Genomic DNA, 14,034 nt, shown 5'->3' with positions numbered 1-14,034 from the left:
CTGGATTTGTGTGAAGGAGAAATGGGGGAGGCTTGGGAAAGTTGCTGTGGGGGGTGCAGAGCAGTTGACCAGGGTAGGGGTAGCCTGGTGGAAAGCATGGCCAGCCGTAGAAAAATGCTTATTGAAATTCTCGATTATCGTGGATTTATCGGTGGTAACAGTGTTTCCTAGCCTCAGTGCAGTGGGCAGCTGGGAGGAGGTGCTCTTATTATCCATGGACTTTACAGTGTCCCAGAACTTTTGGGAGTTTGTGCTACAAGATGCAAATTTCTGTTTGAAAAAGCTAGCCTTTGCTTTCCTAACTGCCTGTGTATATTGGTTCATATGGTATCCCAAAACAGCATAGTGGGATAATCACAAACATGTCCTAATACACTTTTTTGCAGACAAGTTTAGCAAATTTAGGCATGAAATGGAAACAACAAACACTCGCTCTTCATACCCATGCACAACAGACCAAATAATTAAAGTGCAACTCAATATTGGAAAGATGTTCCTAATGTTTGGTATACTCAGTGTATATACTGTATATTGATGGGGGAAAAGTAACACCTGACTGAATAGTTTTCGGTTGTTTGAATTAGTTTAAGTCCATATCATTTTTTGGAGTTCAGAGTCTAGAGTGTCTCCCCCTTTGAAGAGGGGGATGAGAAACAAATGAACATATTACTGGTCCTGTCAGGGAGCTTAAAGGTCAACTGCTCCTTAGAATCAACTTCTGTGGCTTATGTGCCATCGATATGCTGCAGAAACATAACATATTGACTGTGCCCGCTCTAGCGGCTGAGTCGATATCCACGCTTATAAACCCAGGGTCGTTACACTACTCCCTCCTTTCAAAGAGCGCGTCCTCGCGCTAGCTTGCGACTCTACGTCTTATAGGAACGCACACACTGGTCAAGCACACGCACTGTCGTGGATGCAAGGTCCAATCCCACTTCTGACAACATTGTAATGAAACAGGCAGGGAGCAGGCCTCGAACCCTCGACCTTCTAGCCCGAAGTCCAGCGCGCTATCGGCAGAGTCGATATCCGCGCTTATAAACCCAGGGTCGTTACAATATTATAGTGTTAACATTTATTACAATGTGCAAATCGGATAATTATGGTCATAAAGTCAGTCTCGTCCAAAACAGAGTTTTGAAAGTGAGTTCGTCACAATTTACTGGATGGTTGGGTATGGATTATGATCATGCCCACTTTTGCCAATTATGCCAAATTGCCCAGAGAAAACACGTTGAAGTCCGCATCCAGCTGCCATGTGGACGTTTGTTGTCAAGGCTGCATATGGGTGGAACTCACAATTCGCTCGGCAAATATGAGTGAAAATGGGCTTCCATAAAGTTGGTGCAAACTTCCAATACATTTCAACAATATTGCCAGGAGTGGATTACATTCGACACGGTCATTTCTGCTGCCTGTCAACCGTCAAACCACTGCACTGGTGTTGGTGAGTACGTTAGCTAAGTTAGATAATTGGTACTAGTTAGCTAGTAGCTACTTTTGGTTATTCAACATTATTTGATAATGCTAGCGAACCAGGCTAGCTAAGATGCCACAGATGAAAGGGGAATGGTACTGTAGCTAGCTAAATACATAAAGCTAATGTGATGTAGCATGTCAGGAAAATTGTGCATAGCTCACATTAGCTAGCTACCTTGCTAACGACAGCTAACTGTAGCCCATTGACATTTAGGGTCAGTACAGGGCAGGCACTTGGATACTAGCTTGCTAGCTAATCATAGGATGTAGCCAGCTTACTTTCGATAATGTTTCAAATCTACCTAACACTAGCCAAGTCATTTCAACTTAGACAAAGATATGATAACTAACCCGGATTTGCAAGTTAGGTAGTTAACTAGCTAGCATTCGGGGGCTTCGTCTGCTTAACCAAAAACAACAGGCCTGTTCTCATAAAAGTTTGTGTATTTTCTTTGGCAAAAATAAATAAATAATGTTACTTTTGTACAACAAATATGGCTCTGGTAGCGAATACAAAACGTATCAGCAAGCATTCAGCATCGTACACAGCTGGTTGCATAGTAACACCGTCAGATTCACCTGCCTGAATCTGTTCTGTAGTTGCAGTCCTTCTATTAGCATATAAATTACTTCCAAACGAGAACTTTCTATTCTCTCACTATGTTTATTGAGTGATGATATTTGATTTCATCCACAGGCTACGTACAAAACCTGGTTGATTTGTAGTTCAGCAACGTTGTTGGAACCTCCCATATCAGGAGCTGTTACAGAAGGCTGAGGCAGTGGCCATACACCAGTCCTGCTCGAGAGTAATGGAGGACACTTGAATCAGGTTGGTCACATTTGATCTGGTCAATGGTCAAAATACTATCTGTCCTGGAATTCACCTAACCACCATTGATAATGTAATCAGTGCTCTGTGTATATGTGTGTCTTGTACTGTATGTTGTAAGAAAGGTGCCCCCTTCCACTGTACCAATGGACTACTGGGCCCAGAGTGAGTAATGCCAACCAGTCAGTGCCATGTTGGCACATGTCCCTTGTGAATCAGGATCTCTGAATGGCTATTTCAACTGTGTATTTACTGTTGGCTTCCATGACTGTATGGTGACAGTCTTTCTCTCCCTCACTCTGTGATATAGGAGCTGGGTCGGATATAGGAGCCGAAGTCGGGCTTCTGCATGACCAGTATCTGTGATGAGAGGGACCTGGAGCTGATCTACACTGCCATGTCAATCAGGCATTGGCAAACACCTCAGAAGGGACAAACAAACAGTGATTACTAATAAGACAGTACATCATAAGTGTTTAGTAATATCACCCTTTCAATGTGTCACTCATCAACTCTTCCTTGGTTTTCTACAGATGGGAAGAAGAGTTGCTTTTCAGATGGAGTCCTCTGACTGAAAGACAGGTTAATACTGATGTCTGAATTGGGAGAGACCTTGCAACTCGGCATAAAAATTTTACAAGACACATCTATTACTTTTTATTGTCTTTTGTTATTATCTAATCTATTGGTACTAGCAGAACACTGCTTATACAGCATTATGTAAAGTAAGGTTTATTCTACATGGAACTGTTACACTTGAATGTTATCAAAATACTTTGTTTAGATATCTACAGAAGTTCAGCAATTGAACTCTTCTCATATTACTCTGTAGGCTACTGCCCGATGAATTGTCAGTTACCTACTGAGTAGTATGAAAGTGCCATCCTCCTGCCTCTCACATCTGCCTGTACTGTAGTTATTGAACTGCTAGACCCATTGGTTGAGGCAAAACCTGTCATATCCAGGATGGAGTATCATGCACGCCACCCCTCCTGCCACCTGCCACCTGACTTTACCTATCCATAACCTGTAATACATTACATAGATGGAAGGGACTTCATCACCCAGAGAGCTGTGCATGTCAGTGTGTGGTTAGATAGCCAAATCCTTAGATTTGGCTAAATAGAACGCTGTTCTGGTTAGACAGCTGAAATTGTACTCTACATACAACTTTTTTTATTTGCTAGGTAAGTGTAGGCATACTATCTTTATATGAACATCAATATGATATTTACAGCATAACATGTTTTGTCTTTGTAACATGAACACACATCGATTTTTGATAAATGAATGCATGTACAGTACACTCAAGCTGGGCAATGTGTGTGCAATATCCACATGTAGCCTACACCTGTTGTAGTGATATTAGTAGTTCTGGGATTTGTCCCCTGGGAAAGATCTAACAGCGGACATAAGGAGAGACGAGACAAAACTAGGCAGTTAGAATATTGTGTTGTAGGACAGCTGAGCTGACTCAAGACCGGGCCTTCAACACGCTGTTAATATAGTTTCTATGGTAACATGTATTTACATGACGTGATGAAACATTGAAACTGCGTTGCAAGCTACTTCTGTAGCAAGGTGTTATAGAAGGATTGTCTCATGAAGAACATTCCAGACAGTGGCTCTTGATATCTTGCCATAACTGATTTGACAGAGAAATATCAGCTAGATAGCTGCAGCTGGCCATCCTATCACCAAATATATGCTAGCTAGCTGCTGTCAGCTTGGCTAAACACAGGGTCAGCGCTGACTTGAGATGGCGAGTCAATCAGGAGGGGAGAAGTCCTCGACTTCAAAACGTTCTCTCCTTTGCAAAGCTATCTTAGCTTACCTTTCTGTACTCACTACTGCCCTTGTTTTTTGTGATTGAATGGCAAAGAAACAAGCACGTCAAACCACACCCCTAGACAACTCTCATTTGCTCTCAGCCATGGCCGCTTGCATTTCTTAATGACCATTGATGGAAAACAAGGCCAAATCAGGAAGTGCAGTAGCTCTTTAGCTCTTAGCTTCTCCAGAGAAAAGAAAACCGTCTTGACTGGTCGCTGAACACGACGTTGTGCTAGCATGTAAGCAATGCCAATTGGCCTGGATACTGGCCGTCTGCTAAGCTAATAAGTAATATGATGGGGTGGGGGTTACATTGAGACTGGATCTAGATCAAGGCAAAGAAGCCTGGGATCGTTAACAACTCGCAGACACACATATACTTAGAAAAGAAGGTGCTATATAGAACCCAAAAGGGTTCTTGGGCTGTCCGCACAGGAGAACCCTTTGAAGAAACCTTTTTGGTTCCAGGTAGAACTCTTCTGAGTTCCATATAAAATCCTTACCACAGAAGGTTCTACATGGAACCCAAAAGACTTCTACCTGGAACCAAAAAAGGTTATCCTATGGGGACAGCCAAAGAACCCTTTTGGAACCCATGTTTCTAAGAGTGTACCACATACTGTACATACAATCAGTGCTTGACTTGGGCAGGAGCCGAGTACCAGTACCTCACATTTTTTACTGCTTAAGTTCCTTCACCTCTTATAGAATATTAGCTCAAAAGTATTGTGGAGTTCCTGCACCTAAATAGAATACTCTTTCCCACACGGGCTCACACTTATACACACATACCTCCCTGCACATATACACACAATCATGATACTTACAAGTGTGTAAGTATGTAACTCATTTTTGTATTTTGTTTCTCAACTGCAAAAAGTATCAATGCCAATGGTAAGGACTTGGCATCATGAATACCAAGCAACGATTTCATCCCAAATGTGGATGGGCCTACCCATTAGGCAACATTTCAGATCTGATGTTCTGGTTGTGTGCTGTTAATAAAAAGTATACTGAAAAGAATTGCTACTGCAAGAGTATACATAAAATATATGTTCAGACTGTGGGACATCTACATAAGTACAGCAATGGCCTCAGTGTCATGTTTTAAGGTACCAAAGAGAAGTTAATGTGTTGAATAAAACAGGTATTAGTGTAACAGAGGTGGTTCAGTGAAACATGCTCATGTGATGAGTAAACCATTTTTATGGGGACTGGATCTAGATCAAGGCATTCAAGCCTGGGATCGTTACCAAGTCGCAGACAAACATACCACATACGCTCAGTGCTTGATGTGGGCAGGAGCTCACCGGAGCTGAGTACCGGCACCTCACATTTTTTTACTGCTTGAGTTCCTGTACCTCTTATAGAATATTAGCTCAAAAGTATTGTGGGGTTCCTGCACCTAAATATAAACAGTATCGGCACACAAAATGAGTACCAGCACCTATTTCAGTCCAAGTCAAGCACTGCATACACTCTTGCACACACTTATACACACATACAGTGAGGGAAAAAAGTATTTGATCCCCTGCTGATTTTGTACGTTTGCCCACTGACAAAGAAATGATCAGTCTATAATTTTAATGGTAGGTTTATTTAAACAGTGAGACAGAATAACAACAAAAAAATCCAGAAAAACGCATGTCAAAAATTTTATAAAATGATTTGCATTTTAATGAGGGAAATAAGTATTTGACCCCTCTGCAAAACATGACTTAGTACTTGGTGGCAAAACCCTTGTTGGCAATCACAGAGGTCAGACGTTTCTTGTAGTTGGCCACCAGGTTTGCACACATCTCAGGAGGGATTTTGTCCCACTCCTCTTTGCAGATCTTCTCCAAGTCATTAAGGTTTTGAGGCTGACGTTTGGTAACTCGAGCCTTCAGCTCCCTCCACAGATTTTCTATGGGATTAAGGTCTGGAGACTGGCTAGGCCACTCCAGGACCTTAATGTGCTTTTTCTTGAGCCACTCCTTTGTTGCCTTGGCCTTGTGTTTTGGGTCATTGTCATGCTGGAATACCCATCCACGATCCATTTTCAATGCCCTGGCTGAGGGAAGGATGTTCTCACCCAAGATTTGACAGTACATGGCCCCGTCTATCGTCCCTTTGATGTGGTGAAGTTGTCCTGTCCCCTTAGCAGAAAAACACCCCCAAAGCATAATGTTTCCACCTCCGTGTTTGACGGTGGGGATGGTGTTCTTGGGGTCATAGGCAGCATTCCTCCTCCTCCAAACACGGCGAGTTGAGTTGATGCCAAAGAGCTCCATTTTGGTCTCATCTGACCACAACACTTTCACCCAGTTGTCCTCTGAATCATTTAGATGTTCATTGGCAAACTTCAGACAGGCATGTATATGTGCTTTCTTGAGCAGGGGGACCTTGCGGGCGCTGCAGGATTTCAGTTCTTCACGGCGTAGTGTGTTACCAATTGTTTTCTTAGTGACTATGGTCCCAGCTGCCTTGAGATCATTGACAAGATCCTCCCGTGTAGCTCTGGGCTGATTCCTCACCGTTCTCATGATCATTGCAACTCCACGAGGTGAGATCTTGCATGGAGCCCCAGGCCGAGGGATATTGACAGTTCTTTTGTGTTTCTTCCATTTGCGAATAATCACACCAACTGTTGTCACCTTCTCACCAAGCTGCTTGGCGATGGTCTTTTAGCCCATTCCAGCCTTCTGTAGGTCTACAATCTTGTCCCTGACATCCTTGGAGAGCTCTTTGGTTTTGGCCATGGTGGAGAGTTTGGAATCTGATTGATTGATTGCTTCTGTGGACAGGTGTCTTTTTTACAGTTAAAAAAATGAGATTAGGAGCACTCCCTTTAAGAGTGTGCTCCTAATCTCAGCTCGTTACCTGTATAAAAGACACCTGGGAGCCAGAAATCTTTCTGATTGAGAGAGGGTCAAATACTTATTTCCCTCATTAAAATGCAAATCAATTTATAATATTTTTGACATGCGTTTTTCTTGATTATTTTGTGGTTATTCTGTCTCTCACTGTTCAAATAAACCTACCATTAAAATTATAGACTGATCATTTCTTTGTCAGTGGGCAAACGTACAAAATCAGCAGGGGATCAAATACTTTTTTCCTCACTGTATGTCCCTGCACATATACACACATAAGCATGATACTTACAAGTAAGTGTGTAATTAATCTTTGTATTTTGTTTCTCAACTGCAAAAAGTATCGACGCCAATGGTAAAGCACTTGGCACCATGTATCCCAAGCAACGATTTCATCCCAAATGTGGATGGGCCTACCCATTTGGCAACATTTCAGATCTGATGTTCTGGTTGTGTGCTGTTAATCAAAGGTATACTGAAAATAATTGCTACGGTGAGAATATGCACAAGCTATATGTCCAGACTGTGTGTCATCTACACAAATATAGCAATGTCATGTTTTAAGGTAGCAAAGAGAAGTTAATGTGTTCGATACTAGTGTAACGGAAGTGGTTCAGTGAAACAAGCTCATGTTATGAGTAAACTTGCCTAAGATCTAAAGTCTTGCATGAACTCCCTGAGCTTATGCCTATAGGCTTAAGCCCTGCAGGCTAATACAGTCATGTGTCACACAGACAACCCAGGTTCAATATCTGATCAGTGGCATTGGTGGGGTGACCCGGATTTGGTCAGTTGATGTCTGTCAGCTGCTTGGGTTGTTACGGAGAGAAGGAGGAGGTCAAAGGGGGGTGAAGTGTAACAGAGCCGGAAGTGGTTTTTCTCACAGAAGACTGGCATGCTGATACTCACATTGTTTGTCTACCCTAGCATAATCTAATGAGATTGTATGTCCTTGCCTGAAGTCTACCGTTTACTCCCTGAGCTAATTCCTAGGCTTTAGCTCAGTGGGCTAATGCAGTGGTGTGGCATGCAGACACAGGTTCAATAACTGGTCAGTGGCATTGTTGGGATGACTGGATTTGGTCACTTAATGCCTGTCAGCTGGTGGGGTTGTTCCGTAGAGGAGGAGGTCAAAGGTGGTGAAGTGTAGCAGGGTTGGTGAACCACGATTGTGTGATGAGGAATCGTGCCTGAGACTTTACAATTTGTGTTACATTTTTGAGCTAATACCTAGGGTTTAGCGCAGCAGCCTTTGTCGTTTTATGGCATGCAGACAACCAATGTTCGATACACCACTCTTTGCTAGTGGGAATGACTGGGTATCTAGTGTGCACTAGAAACTGAACTGGGTTCAGAATACTACTTGAAATCATTTCAAATACTTTCACTGTGCTTGATTGAGTTTGCCTGTTGGAATGGAACTAATAGAGCCTGTGGAAAAGTTCCAAAAGTTCCAACCCCTTCCCCGCCCACCAGGCACTCCTGGCTGGCAGAAGCAAACGCTCACATTTTTTAAATTATTTCAAATAGTGTATGACCCCAGGTTTGACTAGAAACACCAGAGTGTTGCAATCTTGTCTCTCCCTCTCTTATCCTGGCTCACTATATAGAGACCCTTGTGTGAAAGGATCTCTTTTCACTGTCTCTCCTCTAAAAATACCCTTATTGCATGGTTTCTCTGCTCACTCCAGGGCGGTGTTCAACTCCTGGCGAACCACAGTGTTTTGTTCCAGCCCAGTAATTACACACCTGATTCAACTAATCACCTAATTTAAGACCCTTAATTAGCTCAAATCAGGTGTGTTAGTACTGGGCAGGAACAAAAGCCTACATACCTTGTGGGTCCTCAGGACCATGATTGAAGAACACTGCTCTAGAGGTAACAAGCTATGGCTATGACTCCATAGAGATGTGTTCTATTTAATTCTGTGGGTGACTCTCTCCCTCGCTCTTTCTCTTTCTATAGCTCACTCTAGACTAGAGCGATTCTGGTGTGGTGGTATCTCTTCGCAATGCGAAGATGGCACCCCTGCTCCCTCCCACAGGCGCTGATGCGTTCCGCCGCTTCACCCCGGAATCCCTGGCAGAGATCGAGAGGCTCATGGAGGAAAAGCGAATAGCCGCGGAAGTAGAAGGGTACGTAGATGATGGGCCGTCGGAGCCCAGCAAAGACCTGGAAGCCGGCAAGAGTCTGCCCATGATCTTTGGAGACGCCCCAACGGCGATGCTCAACACACCTCTGGAGGACATAGACCCTTTCTACAAAGCAAAGAAGGTCAGTCCAGGACACCTAAAGCTCACCTAGCAATTTCACTGGACTGTAATACATAAACATCTTTGCTTTTTGTTTTTTTACATAGTTAAGACTCAAGCAAAGGAGACTTATCCGGAAGACACTATATTTAGACATGTCATGACAGCTGACTTAACATAGATGTGTTGCACGCTAAGGCCCCGATTTTTTGTATTTTTTTATTCTATTTTTTTATTTGTTTTTTTTTTTAAATTTAAAAAAAAAAAAAAAAATTTATCACTTGCCAATAAAGGAAAACCGCAGTACGGGTTCACGAGATTCACAAGGTTCTCAATCGTTAATGTTGTTTCAGTGTTAACTGCATGCGTTCAAAGAGACACACCACACACACACTGTTCCTTTCAGGGACATTGTCATTGGATATTGCCACTGAACCAAGCCTGTCCTTTAACATTCTGAGTGAACCTACAGTGTGGTTTTCCTTTATCTGTAATAGAATGAATTGGGGGTTAAGATGGGTTAGCGAACTAGGCTGCTAGCCTGGATTAGCTTACTGGAATGTCACTGCAATATGACAGGGTGGATGACTTGACAAATATGATTCCATAAGTTGTCCGGAGTGCATGTAATATCCTTTATGTCATGTATAAGACTGCATTACCACCATGTAAGCTTTGTGTTCAGTTTAATCTTTATTATTTTACAAGTTGTTATTTTAGTCCTTCACTTAGCAGTGCGGTAATGTCTTTTCATGTTGTATTTTTCCAGACCTTTATCGTGATCACCAAAGGAAACACAATCTTCAGGTTCAATGCCGAATCAGCTTGCTACATTCTAAGCCCCTTCAATCATCTTAGAAGAGGAGCCATTAAAATTCTCATACATTCATATCCTTTTTAATGTAAGGACTCTAGCTGCCCTGTGTAGGGAAGGGGTGATTGGAAGAAGGATGGTCTTATATTGTTGTGTACTGTATATAAAGCTGTACCCCCATCAGGGTTTAGCAACCTTTGATGTTACTATTGTCTTTTGCAGTACAATCAGTGTGCCCGCCAGTTTGCCTTGACTCTATATTAAGTTATTTAGCATGTTCATCATGATTACCATTCTGTCGAACTGCTTTTTTATGACGATGAGCGACCCACCGTCATGGAGTAAAACTGTTGAGTAAGTATACTGACCTGTGCTGAATTTCAGGATTGATTCCTGAAAGGACTATTGTACGTGTCGCTGTTTTACCACGATATCTAATGGTTCAGCGTCTTAAGTCATGTAAACAATTAATTATCTCTGAATTACAATGTAGCTCACAGAGAGAGAATTGCAGGAGTAGTGCATTGGAAAGATACTGTTTTCTCCTTGCAGGTATGTTTTTACTGGTATTTATACCTTTGAGGCCTCATGCAAAGTGTTGTCAAGAGGCTTTGTTGTCGGACCTTTTACATTCCTTCGAGATCCATGGAATTGGCTGGATTTCATGGTGATCAGCATGGCGTGAGTACCTAAACACCTAACTGTCTCTCAACCCTCTTTTACAAATTATATAATTGTTAGCAAACTGGAATGGTTAGTAATGTTTTATAACACATTTTATACATCCAGCCTTTATTTTTCCAAGTAAGTAAATTAAGAAATTCTTATTTTTGCAATGACCCCCCTGGCCACATTACATTTAAGAAATAGATTCTGTCCATTTTTGCCAAAAACACTAAAATAAATGAATGATTTAATCTTAGAAAAACAAATGTACATTTTTTTCAAACATACCCAATAATAATGCTAACAAAAAAAAAAATCTCCAATAGTTTGTGATATACAACACGTCTTGTTGCGAGATGGATAAATGGTATTGGCCACCCTCTCAAGCAGTGCGTCCATTTGGCCCAAGAAGTGGACCAATATAAAAATAGACTCTATAAAAAAAAAAAGATATCATATACCACAGTGAACACCATGTCTGATGTTTTGTGTGCTATTTTGTAATGTTTTTTAACACAAGACGTTCTTCAGTGACAGGTCCACTGTTGTTCACTGTCAGTCCACAATTAAATCATGTTAATATATTGCTTGTACTGTGTGTGTCTCCACAGGTACGTCACAGAGTTTGTTGATCTAGGCAACGTGTCAGCCCTTAGGACGTTCCGTGTACTCCGAGCCCTTAAAACAATCACTGTGATTCCTGGTATGTTTTCATCCAGCCTGTTCTCATTGTCCCAGGTTTACATGTACTATCTTAATTAGTATAATATGTTACTTTTGGAATGGTTACTTAATAAGGAAAAAACTAAAGTAGGGTGGTTGGTCGAGGTGGATGGGTAGGCGTATAACACGAACGTCTAGCAACCCTAAAGGTTGCGTGTTCGAATCTCATCACGTTTCAAATTTAGCATTTTAGCTAATTAGTAACTTGGAACTACACAAATGTTTTGCTACATTGCAACTATTTAGCACGTTAGCTAACCCTAACCTTAACCCTTTAACCTAACTCCTAACCGTTAGCCACCTAGCTAACATTAGCCACAACAAATTGGAATTCGTAATTTTTCATAGCAAATTTGTAACATATTGTACGAATTGCAATTCGTAACATGTCATGCAAATTGTAATTCGGAACATATTAATACGAAGTTGATGTTGGATATCCACAAATTCATACATGCCATACGAAACGTAACATATCAACTATTTAGTGTCCCAGATTTGTATTTACTATGTTACCTCTACCCGAGTCCAGGTTGTTTCATCTGCAGCTCTTGTTGAGACTTGTCAAACTGATGTCAATATCAAAATGTTTTCTTGATATGTCTTCAATTAATTGACCTGGTTTGTATGCACACGTTCAGACTTATTGAACTATTGACACTGATGTCAGATAATAATAGTATCCAAAGCAACTTACAGTTTACACAGTCAAATATATAGTATGTGTGGCCAATTCAGGAAACAAACCCATAACCTTGGTGTTGACAGCACCGTGCTGAAACCAGTAAGCCATCAGAGCCACTATGCACTATGGGCACTATCTGGTTTATCTTGGCCTGCAGATGTATCACTGACATGCATCCATTTGACCAGGATTAAAAACCATTGTGGGCGCCCTGGTCCAGTCTGTAAAGAAAATGGTAGACGTGATGATCCTCACTGTGTTCGCCCTGGCCGTGTTTGCACTCATCGGCCTGCAACTCTTCATGGGAAATTTGCGCAACAAGTGTGTCCGATGGCCCATCCTCAACTCAACGGTGTTCGACGATTACAACTCCACCTCGTCGCTTGACGGCACCATGGGTTTCGGCGAAACATCAAATTCCACTATTCCTTTCGATTTCAAGGACTACATCAGCAATATAGGTGCGTCTGAGCCACTGAGACAAGTCATCTGTTCCTCTACTTCAGGCTGATGTGACGTTCTGAACAGTACTTTTAGTTTGTGTTTGATTTGCTCTGTCTTTCGGCTATAGAGAATCACTACTATTTGGAAGGTAGTCTGGATGCTCTTCTCTGCGGAAACAGCTCTGATGCTGGGTATGTTACTTTGTGATAACACAAATGGCACAATGATACAAAGATAAGTCATGAATGTATTTCTTAGATTTAGTAAAGCAATATCAGGGTTTTGATGGAAGGATGCACACCACTGTAGCAAACAGAACACTATTGGAAAAGTAGTCAAATGTTATGTAAGCTATACACACAATACAACTATCAAATATAAGTTATGTGCTTGTCTCTGACAAGCAGCATTCTAGATGTTGAGGCTTGTGGGGTCAGGGAGAGTGGCCGGTTGTGTGCAAACTGACTCTTCACTGCTACCCACCACTGTTGATAGGAAGTGCCCAGAAGGATTCACGTGCATAAAGGCTGGGAGAAACCCCAACTACGGCTACACCAGCTACGACTCCTTCGGCTGGGCCTTCTTGTCCCTGTTCAGACTCATGACGCAGGACTACTGGGAGAACCTGTTCCAACTGGTTGGTACTTATATTATATAGTATATAATAATAAATTGTTTCATTAGGTACAAATTTAAGCCTTAAGTTTGACTTTTCCTGGACTTTTTCCTGTAAAAATGTGAGTGCTCTCCATTCCTCGAAAGGGAGTTTTGCCTAAAAGGAATTTCATGAGGCATACTACAAACTGCATGTTGGCTTACCATTTTGTGTCATCCTCCAAACTTGTCTTTGCATGCCTCTTCGTATGCAGACACTTCGAGCAGCGGGGAAGACGTACATGATCTTCTTTGTGCTGGTCATCTTCCTGGGTTCCTTCTACCTCATCAACCTCATCCTGGCCGTGGTTGCCATGGCCTACGACGAGCAGAACGAGGCCACTCTGAAAGAGGCGCAGGATATGGAGGAGGAGTTTCAGAGGCTTCTGGAGCAATACAGGATCCAAGCCCAGGTCAGGTGACAGCTACTGCATATCCTCATGACAAAACAGGCCAAATCAAACTACTTCCTTAGCGCTATGGCAGACTCTGTTAGCGATCCCTCTAGATTCTGGGAAAGAAAGTAGTTTTAGACTCCTGCATCTTTACTGAAAAAGTTCAGATTTGTGATGCTTTTAATCAGTATTTTATCTCAGCTGGTTTCGTATTTGAAAGAAATGACGGTCATAATGGTCTTGGTGAGTTAGTTGACTGTTCTTCCCACATACAGCCTCCTGTTCCCTCGATGGATGATCAGTCAACCTCACATGACTTGGGAAATGGTAGTCAGGGTCTTTCTTTTTGGCAATTCAGACACAAAGGTTATTGCTGCCTTATTAGCTTTGGACACTAA

At 42.0% G+C, this 14,034-nt stretch overlaps 1 protein-coding gene and 1 long non-coding RNA gene across 3 annotated transcripts in view; both read left to right on the top strand.

The window, feature by feature from the left end:
- The first annotated feature begins 626 nt into the window (after nucleotides 1-626).
- LOC145862323 (uncharacterized) lies at nucleotides 627-2,960 on the top strand. Of its 2 annotated transcripts, XR_014381672.1 has the most exons (5): nucleotides 627-1,450; nucleotides 2,180-2,314; nucleotides 2,396-2,479; nucleotides 2,625-2,757; nucleotides 2,848-2,960. It is a non-coding gene; the product is annotated as an uncharacterized LOC145862323 (long non-coding RNA). The 2 variants fall into 2 exon arrangements; XR_014381671.1 differs by having other exon boundaries at nucleotides 629-1,450; nucleotides 2,625-2,960.
- Nucleotides 2,961-7,276: 4,316 nt separating this feature from the next.
- scn4aa (sodium channel, voltage-gated, type IV, alpha, a) overlaps nucleotides 7,277-14,034 on the top strand; it is a 40,992-nt gene continuing 34,234 nt past the window's right edge. Inside the window, exons 1-10 of the mRNA XM_082965886.1 lie at nucleotides 7,277-8,881; nucleotides 8,969-9,277; nucleotides 10,025-10,143; nucleotides 10,334-10,423; nucleotides 10,622-10,750; nucleotides 11,347-11,438; nucleotides 12,332-12,604; nucleotides 12,715-12,778; nucleotides 13,083-13,224; nucleotides 13,457-13,654. Of these exons, the coding sequence (XP_082822012.1) occupies nucleotides 9,023-9,277; nucleotides 10,025-10,143; nucleotides 10,334-10,423; nucleotides 10,622-10,750; nucleotides 11,347-11,438; nucleotides 12,332-12,604; nucleotides 12,715-12,778; nucleotides 13,083-13,224; nucleotides 13,457-13,654 (1,362 nt within the window). The 5' untranslated portion in view covers nucleotides 7,277-8,881; nucleotides 8,969-9,022. The remainder of the gene's footprint in view (nucleotides 8,882-8,968; nucleotides 9,278-10,024; nucleotides 10,144-10,333; nucleotides 10,424-10,621; nucleotides 10,751-11,346; nucleotides 11,439-12,331; nucleotides 12,605-12,714; nucleotides 12,779-13,082; nucleotides 13,225-13,456; nucleotides 13,655-14,034) is intronic.

The sequence above is a fragment of the Salmo salar genome, chromosome 19, assembly GCF_965601325.2.
Source record: "Salmo salar chromosome 19, fSalSal1, whole genome shotgun sequence".
Taxonomy (NCBI): Eukaryota; Metazoa; Chordata; class Actinopteri; order Salmoniformes; family Salmonidae; genus Salmo; species Salmo salar.
This window is presented reverse-complemented; position numbering and strand designations above follow the sequence as displayed.